Below are 21,812 nucleotides of genomic sequence, written 5' to 3' on the forward strand. Positions count from 1 at the left end.
TAAGCATTACATTACTCTAACTTTAAGTAAACAACAGTTCAAGAACAGAAATCTGCTGATAGAACCAAAGTTTTTTTTGCTTTTTTTTTAAAGAAATGAATAAGAGTGTTAGTAAGTACAAGTCAGCTTAAGTGTTTAGTAAAGAGGTGGGTTTTTAAGTTTTTTAAAGACAGCAAGAGACTCAGATGTTCGGACAGACAGAGGAAGTTCGTTCCACCACTTGGGTGCTAGTACAGAGAAGCGCCTTGATGCTTGTCTTCCTCGAGATTACATGATAAAAAGATGTAAACATGATATTTGTGTCTCCTTTAAAAGCAAAAAGTACCTATTTTTTTATTTATTAGGATTTTAACATCATGTTTTGGTTACATTCATGACAGGACAGGTAATTACTGGTTACACAAGATTCATCAGTTCACAAGTTTAATGTCAAACACAGTCATGGACAATTTTGTATCTCCAATTCACCTGACTTTTGAACTTCTAGCCAACCACTTATTTAAAATAAACACTTTTGTGAAGGCAAAACAAAAGAATTAGTTGACATGATTTTCAACATACTTTTTAAATGGCATATGTGTTTTGGTAACATGACTGAGAAAAATGCAACCATGCTCTTTTTAGAAACCTTGTAAAAATTAAACAAAGTTGACCGAGATTGACCAATACACATTTTAAGAAGTATTAAGTATGTGTGTTACTTAATTCAGTATTGAACAAAGCTAAAAAAAAAATAAAAAAAAGAAGTTTAATCTCAATTTACAACACACAAATGACACCCATTCAGAGGAATAGTCCAATTTTATTTTATAATTTATATAATGTATTTTATCTTATTTATTTATCTTTTCAGTTGTATGTTTTATGTCAGCGTTGTTCAACTTAAAAAAAACCCAAAAGCTTTAAAATATGGGAAAATTAGAGTTAACCAAAACATCAACCATCAGAGCGTGAATAAAAGCGTTAGCGTACTCGTGAACACAACAGTTCGCCCTTGTTCCTGTTTTGTGGGCGTGGCTTTAAAGCGTTTAAACGTAGCCTGAAATACAATAGGCTGAATTTTGTTTCCCCCTTCTTGATTGGCCAAGCAAATGCCCTTCTCTAATTTGATTGGCTAGACCATTTGGTCTCAAATTCAAACAATCATATCGACATGCAGTGGAATTGTTTAGTGTGGTTTTCCGTAGACTGGTTGTGTTAGATGGTGTAATGGGCGAATGTTCGTGTAGTTTACATACCGTGTACTGCAGTCTTAGCCTTTAAGAATGAATGCGAACATGTCGCATTCACTTGCCAAAGCGGATTTTTTAGACATTAGTCCAACATTTAGTACGCGACGTCCGAAAGACAAGGAAAACGACGCACCTATTCCAGTTTTGAGTCTAGTGCAGTTTTCACGCTCTCCTTTCGTGACTTTTGGAACTTTAAAGTTGGGGTCTTCAAAATCTCTACCTTTACGCGTTGAAAACCCGACTGAGGACGCTGTTATTACCGTGTCTGTGGATAAAATCCCCTCATCCAAGGGCTTCTCTATAGATCAGACATCTTTTACTATTCACGTGAGTATTCTTGCTAGCTAGCATCACGATTTTACACATAATTCATGACAGTTATTGTATAGTACTGTACTTACTAATGACTGGACGAATGATGACCACCGGTGTGGTAAAGCTTGTTTTGTATTGTATTCTGTATTCGAGTTTATTTCGTGCAGATCTCGGTCAGTAAACATCCAAAATCGAATAAAATTGCATAAACATACTCTGCAGTAGACAATGAACAATTTCCATTCAAATGAATTTATTCTGTTAATGTTTTAGTTAATGCTATTTCTTGTGTTCCAATGCGTTGAAAAACTAAGGGAGAGTCTAAAAAGTGCATGAAGCGAAACACTTTAAAATACATTAAAGGTTGTAGTAGTTACCCAGTCATGTACTATTCAAAAGTCCTACATTATGGGTACAGTAAAAATACATCTATAAAAATGATATGTACATTTTAATAATCGTTGTAGGTACCAAGTGATGTGCCACTTACTTCACCTATATTAAAAAAAAAGCCCTACAGTATGGGTACAGTAATAAATCATACAATGCAACTAACAAAAATGTTAAAATTTTAACATGTTAATATAATGAAGGTTGTAGTAATTCCCTATTGACATATGTTCTTACTACAGCTGTATTGCAAAAAAAATTCCTGCAGTATGAGTACAGTATTAAATCATAAAATGTTTAAAAAAAAACATGAGAGACATGTGGGTGCTCTGCTGGTGCAGTGGTAAAAAATGGTAGCACACCAAAGCTGGGTAGCACTGTCGCCTCACAGCAAGAAGGTCCTGGGTTCGATCCCCAGGTGGGGTGGTCTGGGTCCCTTCTGTGTTGAGTTTGCATGTTCTCCCCGTCTCCGCGTGGGTTTCCTCCTGGTGCTCCGGTTTCCTCCCATAATCCAAAGACATGCAAATGAGGTGAATTGGAGATACAAAATTGTCCAAGACCATGTTCGATATAACCTTATGTAATGAGTGAATACCGTTCCTGTCATGAATGTAACCAAGTGTAAAACATGACGTTAAAATCCTAATAAACAAACAAACACCAAAGCTGACATCTTAAACTTGAGTTTGAATCTCAGCTCTACTACCAACATTAGGGCAGTAGTAGCCTAGCGGTTAAGGTACCAGACTAGCAATCGACCACTGCCAGGTTGTCACTGTCACTTAACCTTCAATTGCATAGACAATATATACTACCATGGTACTGTAAGTCGCTTTGGATCAAAGCGTCTGCTAAATGCCAAAAATGTAAATGTGCCAACAGGCAAGTTGTCTTACCCACTAGGTAACTACTACAACCTTCTATTATGTAAAAATTTACATTTTTACATTTTCTGAATTATTACTATACCTACACTGTAGGACTTATTTCATAATGCTGTTGTAAGTAGCATATGTCACTAGAAATGTACAACCTTCATTATAAAATTTTTTTATTTCTTGATTAGTAAAAATCTTTTACATTTTATGATTTATTACTGTATTCATACTATAGGACTTTTTTTCTGTAATATAGGTGCAGTATCACTAGGGTACCTACTACAACGTTTAATCTATTGAAAGTAGCATTTATCATTTTTAGAGATTTTTTATGACTGTATCCATACTATAGGAGTTTTATTCTTTAATACATATAGTATGTCATTGGGTACCTACTACAACATTCTAAGCAGTTTTCTGCTTCATGCACATTTTAGACGCTTCCTTGGCTTTTCCATTCAGATGAACTTCACATTTGCTCATATTGCTCAGATAAGGGCATTTTAAAACGGTGCTAGACTGTCTTGTTTAAATTCCTTTTGCTGCTTGTCTAAAATACATGCCTCCAGTAGCTCTTCAATCCACCACATGCAACAGTGAGCCCTGGCTGCCTATGACCCTGTCGCTGGTTCACAGGTTGTTCTTCCTTGGATTAATTTTAGTAGGTGTTAACCACTTCATGTCAGGAACACTCCACAAGACCGGTTATTTGAGATCCTTCACTTGGCCATTGTATTTGAACTGACTTCACTTGCTGTCTAAAATATCCCATCTCTCATTAATTGTAATGAGAGAATTACAAGTTATTTGCCTAACTTGTCAGTGTAATTTTGTGGCAGATTGGTGTATTACCAGATATTGTACAGCTTGTTTTATTACAACAAAACCATCTTGTCCTTTTTATAAAACATTTGTTATAGTAGCTAGATGCTATTTGTTTAATTGTATTGTATAAAATTTGTTGTAAATGTATGCTGTTTTTACAGCCTGAAGAAAGTGTGATTGTAACTGTAACGTGGACGCCAGCAGAAGAGGGTGGTGTTAGAGAACTGCTTAGCTTTGTTGCAAATGGCATCGTCAAACACCAAGCAATTTTGCTTGGAAAAGCAGATGCTCCAAAGACTAAAAAGGTAAAACTTTTTAAAATAACTAAACAGATTTAAGTGCTAATCATTTTTTTACTTTGTGTAGTTCCTGGAGACCACTAATGTTAAAAGTAGGGCCTTTTATATAGTAGAATCTGCTTAAACACAAGTGTCAAGCAAGCTTTGCAATGCCTGGGGCTTAGATGCTTCCACTCAATAAAGGTTTAAATTAAGTTTAATAAGTGGCCTGGCCTGTACAGGACAAAGTCCATGCCAGAAAAACCAACAAATTTGGTTGAACCATTTCTGCTCAGTAAATCTATCTAGAGTTGTGACAAAAAGCTTGGAGTTATCAATGTTTGCTGATTCAGGTAAAAAAGTACAAATTACGTGTGCTATATTCATATTGGCGGCACACCAGCACAGTGGGTACCACTGTTGCCTCACTGCTTGGAGGGCCTGGGTTCAATTCTCTTTCTGTCTGGAGTTTGCATGTTCTCTGTCTGTGTGGGTTTTCTCCAGGTGCTCCGAAGACATGCAGTGGGGCCAATTGGAGCTACTAAAAATTGCCCTAAGGCTGTGGGGGTGTCTGCCCTGTGACAGACTGGCGACTTGTCTGGGGTGTTTTACTCTTTATCAAGTGAATCAAATCCACCATGACTATAACCAGGTTAAAGCAGTGGCAAAACAGACAATGAATGAATTTTGAGAAAATAACTTTAGATTCTTTTTGGCAAAGTATGTGTTCCAATAATTTGGTCTTAGACTAAGAGCAGTTCCTAAAATCATTGAAATCCCAGTACTGCCATGACACATGCAGGTTCCCAGATATTGTATAATGGTTTCCAGAAAATATACAAATTCAGGATGCAAATTTTGCTAATTGTTTTACCCTGTACAAGCATACGGCATCCAATTGAAATGTACAAGTCACCGAGTTTAATATCGACAGCAAGTTTCAGTAATGTAAAACAGAAACAAAATGCCCCAATGCTAAGGTATAAATCTACATAGCTCATCTTGTATTAACCATAATATTGTTTTCCAGAAAATCTTCAAGATTCCTGATGCGTATTCATTCTTTGATTAGCATGTTTTAACTTGGATTATATTGTATTTTATAATTGAAGGTTGTCAATTAGTGGTCACCTTTTGACTAATGATGGTCATCATTGGTTTTTAAGAATCCAACATAATTTGCATCCCTAATATTAATGTTTGAATACTTGTTTCTCTAATATTATTTGATCTTAAACAGGAGGTTTAAATGTTTTGTTTTTCTTTGTTTGTTTATACTATGAGTAAGTTTAGTTATCCTCCGTCAATACGTTTCTCTTTGTTTCTGCCATGGTCGTTTTTGTACTTGTATCACAGTACTTAAGATATTAAGGAACCACATCTGTGGTCTTAAACCAAATTGACACCTTCAAGTTTTAACCAATGTTTTGATTTTCTTTTTCTTTTTTTATAGAAAAGTCTTTGGGATTCAATTAAATCCAAGAAAGATCACTCAAAAGGTGGGAAAGTGGCTTCTATTACAGTCAAGGCAGCCAACAAGACATTTCATGTGTCACGACATTCTCAATACAAGAAAAATAGAGGATCAAACCCGCTTACGCCATTAAACCATGAAAGAGCTTCTCGCAGATCTATTGGCAGTAAGGAGAAAAATCGTCGGTCTGGGAATTCCCAGGTTTCTCAAGCTCTACCCAAGTCTATCTGTGACAACTCGAAAAACAAATTACAAAATAACTCTCCAGTTGTTGTGTTAGTGCCAGCTGATCAACTTCTTGATGGCATTAATAAAGACAATAATTCCTCTGGGCTGTTTGCTGATGGCAAGGAAATCCGCATATTAAATAAAACGCTCTCCCCTATTAGCACCCCACAAAGGTTTTCCAACCCCCTGATGCCTCAGTTTCAAAGTCCACTTCCTGTCATTAGCAAAACAAATAAAGTTGGATGTAATGAATCAGGAACTATGTCTATAAAGGATGCATTGGCAGTTATTGAATCAGATCTGGCTCATGCTGTGAGCCCTCCGAATGCTTGCTCAAGCTTTAATTTGCCTGATTCGCTGGAGTCTGACTGCGAGCCTAAGACAGCTGTAAGGACTGTGGCAAACATCTCTCCTCAGACTGACCTTGCTCAACCTAGATTGATGTTTTTTGTCAAATCAAACAAAGTACATGATTCAGATGTTAATGCCCTCATGTCCAGCACTGTTTTTTGCCCTGCCACATCAGATGAGCAATTAGCTCAGAAAGGTCCTAAAACCAAAAAAATACTTTTCAACTGTGCTACAGTTACCAAAAACAAAGCAGAAGTTTCTCCTGAGCGCAGTCCCTGTACAAGCAAAACAAGAACCTCCAGACGTAGACTTCTGCAGAAGCCACCTCAAGTGTCGGATCTTAGTTCAGGTTCTAGTACAAACCTGAACAAAGCCTGTGAGCAGGAGATTCTACCTGTCATTAACTGTGACACTGATATTAATTTAAGATTTACCATTACTACTACTTCACCATGCGACCTACAACAATTGCTGCCACAACAACTGGAATCCCCAGATCAGTCTTTTTCAGTACAAGATCACACCAACTCAAGACCTGATGAAGAGCGGAATGGGTGGAATTGTGTAGCATCTGACGGTCACTCTCTGGGCAGTCGGGTGCTACCATCCTTTGCCTCTTTGGACTCTTCTACACATAGTTGCACAGCAAATCAGAACAGAAAGAGGAAAAGTGAAGAATTTTCTCAGGACAACCTAAGTGCTTTGTCCTTTGAAGTAAAAAAAAGTTGTGCCTTCAGACAACAACCCAAAAAACCATGTCCTGATAAAAGATTCAGTTCAAGACCTGAAAAGACACAAAGCAAATCAAAAGGTAAGTAAAATGGTCCCTCCCTCCAAAAGTACTAGAATTTGTATATATTGTGTTATCTTTTAAAGAAAAGTGTTTTAGGTATATTCACTTGAACTTGAGACTTAATGTGTAGCAGTCAGACTTATTACCTAAGATATTAGCTAGCATTATGTTTATATTATTTTTTTATTATTATTTTTAAATCTCATTACTTTGGGCTTCTTTGCAGCACCACCAAGCTTGAAGTCTACAACTGCACTACCCAAAAGGTCTAAGCCAAAATCTGCTCAACAAGGTATATATAGACTTTGTTATTTCCATTTAAAGATGGTTTGAAATGAGTGTATGTAGTTCAAATAAAAAAATTTATTTGTGCAGGTGGACAGTCTGTAAAATCATACGGCACATTAAAAGTGAAATCTGCAAAGGTTATAGCTGTGGCACAGTCCCAGCTAACCTTTATTAAGCCCATACAATCAGGTATGTTTCCTTTTTTATTTCTGTTGTTATGCTGTGTTATTGGATAGTGGGGTGGGGAAAATACCTTTGAATTGGTTGTTTAAATAGTTCAAATATACACTAATTAGCCATAACATTAAAACCACCTCCTTGTTTCTACACTCACTGTCCATTTTATCAGCTCCACTTACCATATACAGTGGGGCCAAAAAGTATTTAGTCAGCCACTGATTGTGCAGGTTCTCCTACTTAGAAAGATGAGAGAGGTCTGTAATTTTCATCATAGGTACACTTCAACTATGAGAGACAAAATGAGAAAAAAAAATCCAGGAAATCACATTGTAGGATTTTTAAGGAATTTATTTGTAAATTATAGTGGAAAATAAGTATTTGGTCAATAACAAAAGTTCAACTCAATACTTTGTAACATAACCTTTGTTGGCAATGACAGAGGTCAAACGTTTCCTGTAAGTCTTCACCAGGTTTGCACACACTGTAGCTGGTATTTTGGCCCATTCCTCCATACAGATCTGCTCTAGAGCAGTGATGTTTTGGGGCTGTCGCTGGGCAACACGGACTCCACTGGCTAGGCCACTACAGGACCTTGAAATGCTTTTTACGGCGCCACTCCTTCATTGCCCAAGCGGTGTGTTTGGGATCATTGTCATGCTGGAAGACCCAGCCATGTTCCATCTTCAATGCTCTCACTGATGGAAGGAGGTTTTGGCTTAAAATCTCACGATACATGGCCCCGTTCATTCTTCCCTTAACACGGATCAGTCGTCCTGTCCCCTTTGCAGAAAAACAGCCCCAAAGCATGATGTTTCCACCCCCATGCTTCACAGTAGGTATGGTGTTCTTGGGATGCAACTCAGCATTCTTCTTCCTCCAAACACGACGAGTTGAGTTTTTACCAAAAAGTTCCATTTTGGTTTCATCTGAACACATGATATTCTCCCAATCCTCTTCTGGATCATCCATATGCTCTCTGGCAAACTTCAGACGGGCCTGGACATGTACTGGCTTAAGCAGGGGGACACGCCTGGCACTGCAGGATTTGAGTCCCTCTCGGCGTAGTGTGTTACTGATGGTAGCCTTTGTTACTTTGGTCCCAGCTCTCTGCAGGTCATTCATCAGGTCCCTCCGTGTAGTTCTGGGATTTTTGCTCACCGTTCTCATGATCATTTTGACCCCACGGGATGAGATCTTGCGTGGGGCCCCGTAGATGTAAAGATGTATTGCTGCTGTCTGAGTTGGTCATCTTCTAGACCTTAATCAGTGGTCACAGGACGCTGCCCATGGGGCACAGTTGGCTGGATATTTTAGGTTGGTGGACCATTCTCAGTCCAGCAGTGACGGTGAGGTGTTTAAAAACTCCGCAGGGCTGAGTGATTCACCACCCAAATAATACCTACTCTGTAGTTGTCCTGGGAGAGTCCTGACCATTGAAAAACAGGGTGAAAAGGGGCTAACAAAGCATGCAGAGAAACAGATGGAGTACAGTCAGTAATTGTAGAACTACAAAATGCTTCTATATGGTAAGTGGAGCTGATGAAATGGACAGTGAGTGTAGAAACAAGACGGTGGTTTTAATGTTATGGCTGATCAGTGTATGTGTGTATATATATACTGTATATACACACATACATATACTGTATATACATATATACACATACAGTGGGGAAAATAAGTATTTGATCCCCTGCTGATTTTGTAAGTTTACCCCCTTACAAAGACTTGAACAGTCTATAATTGTTATGGAAGGTTTATTTTAACAGAGAGAGACAGAATATCAACAAAAAATCCAGAAAAAAAAAACATTAAAAGTTATAAATTAATTTATATTTAATTAAGGGAAATAAGTATTTGATCCCCTACCAACCAGCAAGAATTCTGACCCCCACAGACCGGTTATGTGCCCATGAGGCACACAAATTAGTCCTGTCCCTGTATAAAAGACTCCTGTCACAGAATCAGTTTCTTCCGTTCAAATCTCTCGACCACCATGGGCAAGACCAAAGAGCTATCAAAGGACTTCAGGGACAAGATTGTAGACCTGCACAAGGCTGAAATGGGCTACAAGACCATCAGCAAGAAGCTTGGTGAGAAAGAGACCACTGTTGGTGCGATAATTCGAAAATGGAAGAAATACAAGATCACAGTCAATCACCCTCACTCTGGAGCTCCATGCAAGATCTCACCTGGTGGGGTAAGAATGATTCTGAGAAAGGTGAGGTCCGTCCAGAATTACACGGGAGGAGCTTGTCAATGATCTCAAGGGAGCTGGGAGCACAGTCACCAAGAAAACCATTAGTAACACACTTCGCCGTAATGGATTGAGATCCTGCAGTGCCCGCAAAGTCCCTTTGCTCAAGAAGGCTCATGTACAGGCCCGTCTGAAGTTTGCCAATGAATACCTGAATGATTCAGAGAAAGCTTGGGAGAATGTGATATGGTCAGATGAGACCAAAATTGAGCTCTTTGGCATCAACTCCACTCGCCGTGTTTGGAGGCAAAGAAATGCCCGGTGGGGATTTTGTTCTTGCGGTCATATCCAGCATTTCTCTGCTCCCAGCTCCCTTGAGATCATTGACAAGCTCCTCCCATGTAATTCTGGACTGACCTCACCTTTCTCAGAATCATTCTTACCCCACGAGGTGAGATCTTGCATGGAGCTCCAGAGTGAGGGTGATTGACTGTGATCTTGTATTTCTTCCATTTTCGAATTATCGCACCAACAGTGGTCTCTTTCTCACCAAGCTTCTTGCTGATGGTCTTGTAGCCCATTCCAGCCTTGTGCAGGTCTACAATCTTGTCCCTGACGTCCTTTGATAGCTCTTTGGTCTTGCCCATGGTGGTCGAGAGATTTGAACGGAAGAAACTGTGACAGGAGTCTTTTATACAGGGACAGGACTAATTTGTGTGCCTCATGGGCACATAACCGGTCTGTGGGGGTCAGAATTCTTGCTGGTTGGTAGGGGATCAAATACTTATTTCCCTTAATTAAATACAAATTAATTTATAACTTTTATTTAATGTTTTTTTTCTGGATTTTTTTGTTGATATTCTGTCTCTCTCTGTTAAAATAAACCTTCCATAAAAATTATAGACTGTTCAAGTCTTTGTAAGGGGGTAAACTTACAAAATCAGCAGGGGATCAAATACTTATTTCCCCCACTGTATATACATATATATATTCTTTTTTTTTCTTCTTTTTTTTTTGTGTAAATAATAATAGCGCTACCCAGGCATCCACTGCCATTTGCTGCCAAAAACATGTTTTATGATGAGCGATGGATTGAGAAGCAGGAACGAGGATTCACATGGTGGATGAATTATGTCCTCACTCCCGATGATTTTAAAGTTGCCACTGAAGTCACCAAAGGTATTATTTATTTTATGTATTTCTGTTAAAAAAATAATAATTGTATATATTTTTTAAAAACATTAACCTTTTAATTGCCTGTCTTTATATGAACCCTTTTTGTGTGGTAATTTAGTCCGGTTACAAGTCGAAGGCAGAATAATTATGTAATATGCAATATATAATAACAAAAAGAAAGGGGTATTAGGGTAATCAAGTAAATGTGCTTTTCGTTTCACTCTAGCTCTTTATTGATCAAATATATATATATATTTTTTTTTTTTTGTGGATTGTGTCAGGAAGAAACTGTGGCATATCATATATGTGGACTAATGATCCCCTGTGGTGACCCCTGATGGGTGCAGCCAAAATTAATCAATCATCTAAAGTACTTTAAAGATTGTAATGTACAGTTTTTTTTTGCAGTAAATGCATTAACCTTAACTATGGGAGGTGAGAAGTTCAACATACCCAAAGCCCCTACTAAAGAGGAGATGTCATTCAAAACCTATACAGCCCGGCGGCGCCTGAACCGCCTTCGACGTGCAGCATGCAATCTGTTCACGTCTGACTCTATGGCAAAGGCCATAAAGAGGCTTGAGCTGGAAGTTGAATCCAAGAGACTCCTTATACGCAGGGATCGGCACCTCTGGAAGGATATAGGTATGTAAAAAGGAAAAGCAGAATAATCAAGCAAAACACTCAAAAAGTTGGTAGTGGGAGTGTCTAACTACTGGTTTAGTGGCATTGTAATGTACTCCGCAGCCAGCGCTGATCTCTCTTTCTCTTGAAATGATCATATACACTTATTCCTTCTTGTGATTTCAAGAACACTTATTGAACTTATTGAACTTTTTAAACTGTTAAATTAAATTAATGTTTTATTTACCGAGCATGTTTTATTAAAAACCCTTAAACTTACACTGTACCAGGGTTTTAATGCCCAGGTTTCTAAATGTACAACGTTTGTCTAGGGGGTGATATACTCTAGGTTTTGTAAACAAATATTTTCTCTTACAGGTGAAAGGCAGAAAGTTCTAAACTGGCTCCTTTCTTATAATCCACTTTGGCTACGAATTGGCCTGGAGGTACTTTCACTTTTGTTGATTTCTAGATACTTATGTGATATAAATTCATTTGAAAGTTAATCTTATCACTGATCATTTTATATGCACTTATTTCAGACTATATTCGGAGAATTGATTTCCTTGGAGAGCAACAGTGATGTCATGGGCCTGGCCATGTTTATTCTTACTCGACTGCTCTGGAATCCAGATATTGCTGCGGATTTCAGACACCCCAAAGTTCCCCACTTATACAGAGATGGTAGGAACTGAATTTGTTTGTGTGTGTGTATCACCTGTTTAAATGGCTCTTTATACATTTGCCATGCTTTGTGTTTTAACAGGACATGAAGAGACTCTGTCCCGCTTCACTTTAAAGAAGCTGCTTTTACTCGTCTGTTTCCTGGACAAGGCCAAAGAGTCCAGGCTAATTGAGCATGATCCGTGTTTGTTTTGCATGGATGCTGAATTTAAGGTTTGTTTAATACTACTTCAGTATTTGTACATTTAACACATGATTGGCATGTTAAGTACACAACATCCTCCCTAGATCAAGCCTTCAACACGCAGATCTATCATGCAATCAGGATTGTAAACCAGTTAAAATAAGTTTGCATTGGTGGGTCATAAAATGAGCTGCTTAAATCATAATTGCTTAATATATTCAGCCAGGACACAAAATGTATTGTTTTTATTTGTGTTTTACTTATTTAAACTTCTTTATTTAAAATACTGATGATTTCATTATTCATTCATATCTGCCAATAAAATCTCTAACTAGGTAAGGGGCAATGGTAGCTCAAAGGTACTGGACTAGTAATCAGAAGGTGGCTGGTTTAAGGCCTACCACCACAAATTTGTCACTGTTGGGCTCTTCAGCAATGCCTTTAATCCTCAATTACTTGCATCACTACTGTACGTAACTGTATGCTGTAAATGTAAACCTTGCTATTAAAATTAGTTTCACAAGTGCTTAGATAAAGGCTTGTAGAGATCTACGAAGATGGAAAACATTCTTTAAAATGTGCTCAATCAAGGGTTCTCAACACATGGACACACACCTGTGTGACCTGATATGTGTGTGTGACAGTAAAATTTGCCTTAGCCAATTCTTTTGGTGGAGAGCTAGGACCTTTTGTTCATGACTGTCGAAAATGTAATATTTTTCCTGATCTGTGATATTGTTTGGGATAATTCAGCAGTCACCAATTTAGTGATGAATGCATATTATGCCTAGTTCATGCTACACGATTTTTGCCCTGATTTTCGCTCGCCGACTGGTCCCCGCTAGATGTGGCAGCTCTGAAGCAAATTGGCATTAGCTCAAAGACCAAAACTCGCCTCTCGATAGCTATTTGTGAACTGTTCAACGGCTCGATCCGAGCGGCTTGCTGAGCGCTCTGCGACTCAAGAAAAATATCTATCATGTTAAATATCTGAACCAGTCGGCGTCTCAAAATCGTGTAGTAAAAAGGGCGTTGCGATCAGGTTGCAGTGGCAGCAAGTGTAGTGTTCACATCTGACTGTTAGCAAGTTAACTCAGCTTCTGTAAATAGATTCAGATTAACACGAGTACTAAGAGTACCCATTTTGAAAGTAAACATATGTTGCCTTTTTGTGTTTTCTTCACAGACAAGTAAAGATCTACTGCTGGCTTTTTCTCGAGACTTCCTAAGTGGGGAAGGCATTCTCTCACGCCATCTCAGCCTTTTAGGCCTTGCTGTTTCACATGTTCAGACACCCCTGGATGAGTTCAACTTTGCTGTTCATAATCTAGCCACTGACTTAAAATGTGGCATTCGATTGGTGTATGTTTGTGTTCAGACATTCTATTTCTTAGTTTTTGTTTTCAGTTTCAGTGTAATTTTGATTTATATTTATAGTATAATATAAGTATAATCTTGAATTATATATATTTTCCAGGCGTGTCATGGAGATTTTTACTCAAGACTGGTCTCTGTCCAAAAAGCTGAGGATGCCTGCAGTTAGTCGCCTTCAGAAAGTGCACAATGTAAATGTCGCAGTGCAAGTGCTCAAAGAGAAAGGGGTGGACTTAAAAGATGAGCATGGTACGACTTATGTAAAAGCACTTTAGTTCTACAATTACTAACTGTAGTCCATCTGTTTCTCTGCATGCTTTGTTGGCCTCCTTTCACCCTGTTTTCAATGGTCAGGACCACCACAGAGTGCACATTATTTAGGTGTTGGATCATTCTCAGCCCTGCAGGGACGATGATGTGGTGGTGGTGTGTTTGTGTGTGTTGTGCTGGTGTGAGTGGATCAGACACAGCAGCGCTGCTGGAGTTTTTAAATACCATGTCCACTCACTGTCACTGACACTCCTACCTAGTTGGTCCACCTTGTAGATGTAAAGTCAGAGACAATCGTTCATCTATTGCTGCTGTTTGAGTTGGTCATCTTCTAGACCTACATCAGTGGTCACAAGACGCAGCCCATGGGGCGCTGTTGGCTGGATATTTTTGGTTGGTTTAATATTCTCATTCCATGTATCTTTTTAACAAAATGTATCTTTTTAGGGACCATCATTGAGCCCAAAGACGTAGTAGATGGACACAGAGAGAAGACCCTTAACCTTCTTTGGAAGATCATTTTTTCATTTCAGGTATTTTTGCATTTTCTGTGATGTAGTTTGTACACTGATACACCGTCAGATCACTTAATGTTTTTATTCTGTGTGTTTTATAATGTATTTATAAATAAAAAGTAGGTGCAGGCTCTACCGGTGCAATTTGCCACATTTAGAAGAGGGAAGGCTGGGTTAGTAGTCACTTTTAATGCAACGCTAGCTGATTAGAATGCCAGCACAGGCAGTGTAGGAGTGCACAGTGTGTTTCTTCATGCATGTTAAAAATCTTTAGCAGCATTTCCTGTAAGGACAAAGAATATAGATATGACTACATTGCGAGAGAGAAAAAGAAGGCTAATAATATTTGCCCACTTTAATTGCCTGTTTTGTGTGAGACAATGAATGATTATTAACAACTGAGTGTTATTGAAATGTTTGTTAGCAGCACAATACACTAAATTAGTGCATTTTGTCACTTGATTTGGTTTTGTGTTAACTAATGGTAATTGTTTGAATCCACTCAACTTAGGTTGAGGTTCTGCTTGATGTAGAGGAACTCAAAGAGGAAATCAGCTTCCTTAGAAAAACCTGGATGACAAAGCAAAAACTGGTTTCTTTGAGGGCTGATAAATGTGGTGTTAAGCGCACAAAAGTAAGGACATTCGAAAACCCTAATGAGAAACTAACCCTGCTGATGGACTGGGTCAATGCCGTTGGTGAATTTTATGGTGTAATGGTGAGTTATGTTTGATATTTAATATTTTAACATCGCTTCATTTTTACAAGCTACAGTTACACCATGTGTCTTGACATTTAACACATTTTTCTTTCTAGGCTGAGAACTTCACAGTTTCATTTTCTGATGGTCGAATTTTTTGCTATCTCATCCATCACTACCATCCAAATCACATACAAGCTGAGAACATTCAAAAGGAAACCACACAGACAATTGAGTGTGGTACTAATGGCAAACTGGAACTAAACAGCTCATGCAGTGACTCTGAATACTCATTTGACTCACTGGAGCAAAATGGTAGCTTTAGTTTTTTTAAGTTATTTATTTTAGCTTTGCCTGTAATTTATTACTGTATTATTTATTAGATGTTTGTTACATATTCAGGTTTAGAGTCACCATCAGTGGATTTCAAAGCGCTTCTTGAAAATGAGAAAAGAAATTTTGAATTGGTGAGCACAGCTGTTTCTCACCTTGGAGGAGTTCCTACAATGATTACTCCAGAGGACATGTCTAACACTATTCCAAATGAAAAGGTGAAGTCTTGTTTTGAATATTTTTGATACAACAATGTTTGATTACACTACACCAGAATGGTTTCCAGGTATGGATATTTAATATAATGTGTAAATAACATGAGGTTTGTGCTCCTTCAGGTGGTTACATGTTATCTGTCCTTCCTTTGCGCTCGACTTTTGGACCTTCGTAATGAGTCCAGGGCAGCCAGAGTTATCCAGAGTGCATGGAGAAGGTACAAGTTGAAAAAAGAAATGCAGTATAACAAGGTAAAGTTGTTATATAGTTATTACTGTTATTAAGTCTGATTGAGCAATGTAGTTTTTGTTATATTTTTATATGTGTTTTCTTTATACAGCTAAGGAATCAAGCAGCACGCAAAATCCAGGCCCTTGTGCGTACATTTTTATGTAAGAGAAGACTGAACAGACAGAACATTGCTGCAACCATCATTCAGGCCTACTGGAAAGGTCATTCTGCCCGACTACAGTTGAGAAGGATTAAGGAAGCCAAGCAGTTGGTTATCCAAAACGCGGCTGCAGTTTTAATCCAAGTATGATACATGCATACATACATACATACATACATACATACATACATACATACATACATACATACATACTGTACATACATACATACATACATACATACATACATACATACTGTACATACAGTGTATCACAAAAGTGAGTACACCCCTCACATTTCTGCAAATATTTTATTATATCTTTTCATGGGACAACACTATAGAAATAAAGCTTGGATATAACTTAGAGTAGTCAGTGTACAACTTGTATAGCAGTGTAGATTTACTGTCTTCTGAAAATAACTCAACACACAGCCATTAATGTCTAAATAGCTGGCAACATAAGTGAGTACACCCCACAGTGAACATGTCCAAATTGTGCCCAAAGTGTCAATATTTTGTGTGACCACCATTATTATCCAGCACTGCCTTAACCCTCCTGGGCATGGAATTCACCAGAGCTGCACAGGTTGCTACTGGAATCCTCTTCCACTCCTCCATAAAGACATCACGGAGCTGGTGGATGTTAGACACCTTGAACTCCTCCACCTTCCACTTGAGGATGCGCCACAGGTGCTCAATTGGGTTTAGTCCATCACCTTTACCTTCAGCTTCCTCAGCAAGGCAGTTCTCCAAGTCATCTTGGAGGTTGTGTTTGGGGTCGTTATCCTGTTGGAAAACTGCCATGAGGCCCAGTTTTCGAAGAGAGGGGATTATGCTCTGTTTCAGAATGTCACAGTACATGTTGGAATTCATGTTTCCCTCAATGAACTGCAGCTCCCCAGTGCCAGCAACACTCATGCAGCCCAAGACCATGATGCTACCACCACCATGCTTGACTGTAGGCAAGATACAGTTTTCTTGGTACTTCTCACCAGGGCGCCGCCACACATGCTGGACACCATCTGAGCCAAACAAGTTTATCTTGGTCTCGTCAGACCACAGGGCATTCCAGTAATCCATGTTCTTGGACTGCTTGTTTTCAGCAAACTGTTTGCTGGCTTTCTTGTGCGTCAGCTTCCTTCTGGGATGACGACCATGCAGACCGAGTTGATGCAGTGTGCGGCGTATGGTCTGAGCACTGACAGGCTGACCTCCCACGTCTTCAACCTCTGCAGCAATGCTGGCAGCACTCATGTGTCTATTTTTTGAAGCCAACCTCTGGATATGACGCCGAACACGTGGACTCAACTTCTTTGGTCGACCCTGGCGAAGCCTGTTCCGAGTGGAACCTGTCCTGGAAAACCGCTGTATGACCTTGGCCACCATGCTGTAGCTCAGTTTCAGGGTGTTAGCAATCTTCTTATAGCCCAGGCCATCTTTGTGGAGAGCAACAATTCTATTTCTCACATCCTCAGAGAGTTCTTTGCCATGAGGTGCCATGTTGAATATCCAGTGGCCAGTATGAGAGAATTGTACCCAAAACACCAAATTTAACAGCCCTGCTCCCCATTTACACCTGGGACCTTGACACATGACACCAGGGAGGGACAACGACACATTTGGGCACAATTTGGACATGTTCACTGTGGGGTGTACTCACTTATGTTGCCAGCTATTTAGACATTAATGGCTGTGTGTTGAGTTATTTTCAGAAGACAGTAAATCTACACTGCTATACAAGCTGTACACTGACTACTCTAAGTTATATCCAAGTTTCATGTCTATAGTGTTGTCCCATGAAAAGATATAATGAAATATTTGCAGAAATGTGAGGGGTGTACTCACTTTTGTGATACACCGTACATACATACCATTACTTTACAAGAAATATGTGGTTTCAAAGCATAAACAGGATGTGCAAATATAGTGCAAGGTGCTGCAGTCATGTCCATTACAATGGAGTTGAACAAACGGGCAATTAAAGCTGGTTTGCATTTACACCTGCACTTAAAAACAAACTGTTTTGAAGCCATGTGGTTGTTCTTAGTGAAGTGTAAACATGAAGTTGGACAGAAATGTAGTTTAATGTTAAAACAAGCAAGAAACATTTAAGGAATGTTGTTTTCCTGCATGTGGTGTTGTTCTTATTGCATCTTATGCAGCAATTTATTACAGTAATAACATGCTTGTTATTTTTCTCTCGATGTTGGCAAGCACAGTTAAGTGAGTACCAGCTACAACCTAGGGGTGGCATGGTGGCTAAGTGGGTAGCACTGTAGCCTCACAGCAAGAAGGTCCTGGGTTCGTTCTGTGTGGTTTGCATGTTCTCCCTATGTCTGCGTGGGTTTTCTCCGGGTGCTCCGGTTTCTTCCCACAAGAGTGTAAAACATGACGTTAAAATCATAATAAACAAACAAACAAACCAGCTACATCCTAAATCCCATCCTATTTTTTTCTGGTTTGCACAGAATTGGGTTTTCATTGTGTGTAAATTACTTAGCTGCTCAATGAGGCCATACCTTTTCTTTTATTAGCTTTGGTATCGGTTACACTGTATAACTATATTTGCAATAGATACATTTAATTGGCTATTCTACACACAAATTTAAATTAAAGTTACACCAGTCAGAGATGTTGCTTTAAGCCTGTCTATTTAGACATCTTTGCGTTTTAATTTAAATCAGCTCGTAAATAATGAAGGTGGTTTGTTTTTACTTGTGTTTTAATGTTAGATTAGGAGATTGACTCTGAAGAAAGTAAATGAAATTGTACCTTTGGAAAAGTTGATGTTTACTGTGCTAAGTTTGTGAGACATGCATTCTGGTTTTGAGATTGTCTGGCTTTGCAAAGCTAGCTAGGGAATTTGCATTAATAACCAAACTTAAGTTTTTTAAATCAACATTACATTAATCTATTGACGTTTGTCACATCATGTGTGACAGGTCTTAATGTGAAAACTGCTTCCAAAACATGAATTTTACCAGTAACATTAATTGGTACATGATTGTAAAAAGAGATATGTATATTATTTATCATAATTTCTATCTGTCTTTAAGTAATTTTTTTTTTTTTTCTTAAATTGTTTCTAATAAAATAATTGATGCCTCTTGTTTTCCAGGCAGCCTTTCGAAAATGGCACACAAGAATGATGGCTCAGAAAAACTGTGCTGCTGTTAAAATCCAGTCATGGTACAGAATGAAACGTAGTCAGAAACATCTGGCTTTGACATTCCCGGCCATATACCTTCAAACATGGTTCAGGGGTAGATGCCAGATATGCAAGTTTCATATAATGAAAAAACAGCATCAATCTGCCATCACTATCCAGAGTGCTTTTAGGGCCTACCTTGTCCGAAAACAAATACATGACACGAAGCAAGCTGCTGTTATTATTCAGAGGTGGTATAAGGCTTGTTTGTTGAGAAACGAGGAGAAAAGGCAGTATCAAGAAATAAAGTCTGCAGCCATTGTGCTACAAGCAGCATTCCGAGGATTGAAAGCGCGTAAAGTAATAGCGCTGCAAAGACACAAAGAACGCCAGAGGAGAATCAACCAGCTTCACCAGTGTGCCACCATAATCCAGTCCCATTATCGTAGACATGCAGCACAAAGAAAATTTCTTTGCATGAAGCATGCCGCTGTAATCATTCAGAGACATTACCAAGCTTTCCTGTTGGCTAAGGAAAAACGATCTGAATTTCTATTCGTGAAAAAAGCCGCAATCGTGCTTCAGAGCGCATTTCGAGGCATGAGAGTAAGGCAGGACATGATTAAGAAATGCAAAGCTGCTGCTGTAATTCAGTCAGCTTATAGACATCACTTGCAATTCCTAGCTCAAAGAAGGGCTGCCATCATCATTCAGCAGCACTACAGAGCATATGTACTTGGACAGTTGGAACGAGAGCACTACGTTCAATTAAAAAAAGCAACCGTAAGACTTCAGACTATATATCGTGGCTGTAAGGCAAGAAGAGAACTTAAAAGAAGGCATCATGCTGCAACTATCATTCAAGCGTATTTTAGGATGCACAAGGTACAAGTCTTCTTTCTTGCTGTCAAGCGTGCTACCACTGTGATACAGCAGCGTTACCGAGCGCATGTCTTGGCTAGGCACACACGTGCATCTTATCTACAGTTAAAATATGCCACTGTGACTATACAGTCATCTTTCAGAGGAATGAAAGTGCGCAGGAGTCTTCAAAAAATGCACCAAGCAGCAACTGTCATACAGGCTTGCTTCCGTGGACACTTGCAATTTGCGAAGTACAAAAGACAAAAATGGGCATCATCTGTTATTCAGAGCCAGTTTTGTGCCTACAAGATGAAGAACATGGTTGAAAAGAGCTACGTGGCAATGAAAAAATCAGCCTTGTGTATTCAGTCGGCATATCGTGGCATGAGAGTGAGGAAACAGATCTCAGAAATGCATAGGGCTGCACAGATTATCCAAATGAGTTACAGAGCACACAAGCAATGCAAAGAATATCAGGCCCTTAAACAAGCTACTGTTCTCATTCAAAGAGTATACAAGGCGAAACTTGTAGCAAACCAGCAGCGTGAGAGGTATAGCTCCATGCGAAAAGCAGCCATCACCTTGCAGGCTGCGTACAGAGGAATGAAGGTGAGAAGAGAAATGCAAGAGAGACACAAAGCTGCTACTGCAATTCAGTCAGCTTTTAGACGTCACTTGCAATTCCTAGCTCAAAGAAGGGCTGCCATCATCATTCAGCAGCACTACAGAGCATATGTACTTGGACAGTCGGAACGAGAGCACTACGTTCAATTAAAAAAAGCAACCATAAGACTTCAGGCTATATATCGTGGCTGTAAGGCAAGAAGAGAACTTAAAAGAAGGCATCATGCTGCAACTATCATTCAGGTGTATTTTAGGATGCACAAGGTACAAGTCTTTTTTCTTGCTGTCAAGCGTGCTACCACCGTGATACAGCAGCATTACCGAGCGCATGTCTTGGCTAGGCACACACGTACATCTTATCTACAGTTAAAATATGCCACTGTGACTATACAGTCATCTTTCAGAGGAATGAAAATGCGCAGGAGTCTTCAAAAAATGCACCAAGCAGCAACTGTCATACAGGCTTGCTTCCGTGGACACTTGCAATTTGCAAAGTACAAAAGACAAAAATGGGCATCATATGTTATTCAGAGCCAGTTTCGTGCCTACAAGATGAAGAATGTGGTTAAAAAGAGCTACGTGGCAATGAAAAAATCAGCCTTGTGTATTCAGTCGGCATATCGTGGCATGAGCGTGAGGAAACAGATCTCAGAGAGTCATAGGGCTGCACAGATTATCCAAATGAGTTACAGAGCACACAAGCAATGCAAAAAATATCAGGCCCTTAAACAAGCTACTATTCTCATTCAAAGAGTATACAAGGCGAAACTTATAGCAAACCAGCAGCGTGAGAAGTATAGCTCCATGCGAAAAGCAGCCATCACCTTGCAGGCTGCGTACAGAGGAATGAAGGTGAGAAGTGAAATGCAAGCGAGACACAAAGCTGCTACTGTGATACAAGCCATGTACAAGATGTACAGAGTAAGAATGCCCTTCCAAGCTATGAAAATTGCTGCTCTGCTCATCCAGAGACAGTACAGGTGCTATTTAAAACAAAAACTTGCAAGGGAACATTTTCTAAAACTGCGCCATAGTGCCATAACCATCCAGGCTGTTTTTAGAGGGCAACGGAAAAGGCGTGAAATTGCAGCGATGCATTCTGCAGCTACTTTAATAAAACGGAGGTACCTAGCCTATAGAGACAGAAAATGTTTTTTGTCCATCAAAGGAGCAGTCAAGCTTTGTCAGCAAAAATACCGGGCAAATTTGTGTGCAAGACAAGAACGAAAGGTTTACCTGATGAAACGTGATGCTGCAATTGCGATTCAGGCAAGATACAGAGG

At 39.1% G+C, this 21,812-nt stretch overlaps 1 protein-coding gene across 1 annotated transcript in view; it reads left to right on the forward strand.

Moving 5' to 3' along the window:
* The first annotated feature begins 1,277 nt into the window (after window positions 1-1,277).
* aspm (assembly factor for spindle microtubules) overlaps window positions 1,278-21,812 on the forward strand; it is a 34,549-nt gene continuing 14,014 nt past the window's right edge. The window contains 20 exon segments of the mRNA XM_063013152.1: window positions 1,278-1,559; window positions 3,802-3,945; window positions 5,372-6,782; window positions 6,991-7,056; window positions 7,140-7,241; window positions 10,459-10,605; window positions 11,011-11,247; window positions 11,605-11,672; window positions 11,769-11,910; window positions 11,993-12,123; window positions 13,281-13,456; window positions 13,572-13,717; window positions 14,186-14,271; window positions 14,765-14,971; window positions 15,070-15,268; window positions 15,356-15,504; window positions 15,625-15,753; window positions 15,843-16,037; window positions 17,718-17,721; window positions 18,950-21,625. Coding sequence (XP_062869222.1) covers window positions 1,278-1,559; window positions 3,802-3,945; window positions 5,372-6,782; window positions 6,991-7,056; window positions 7,140-7,241; window positions 10,459-10,605; window positions 11,011-11,247; window positions 11,605-11,672; window positions 11,769-11,910; window positions 11,993-12,123; window positions 13,281-13,456; window positions 13,572-13,717; window positions 14,186-14,271; window positions 14,765-14,971; window positions 15,070-15,268; window positions 15,356-15,504; window positions 15,625-15,753; window positions 15,843-16,037; window positions 17,718-17,721; window positions 18,950-21,625 — 6,697 coding nt within the window.

The sequence above is a fragment of the Trichomycterus rosablanca genome, chromosome 17 (genome assembly GCF_030014385.1).
Source record: "Trichomycterus rosablanca isolate fTriRos1 chromosome 17, fTriRos1.hap1, whole genome shotgun sequence".
Lineage (NCBI taxonomy): Eukaryota > Metazoa > Chordata > Actinopteri > Siluriformes > Trichomycteridae > Trichomycterus > Trichomycterus rosablanca.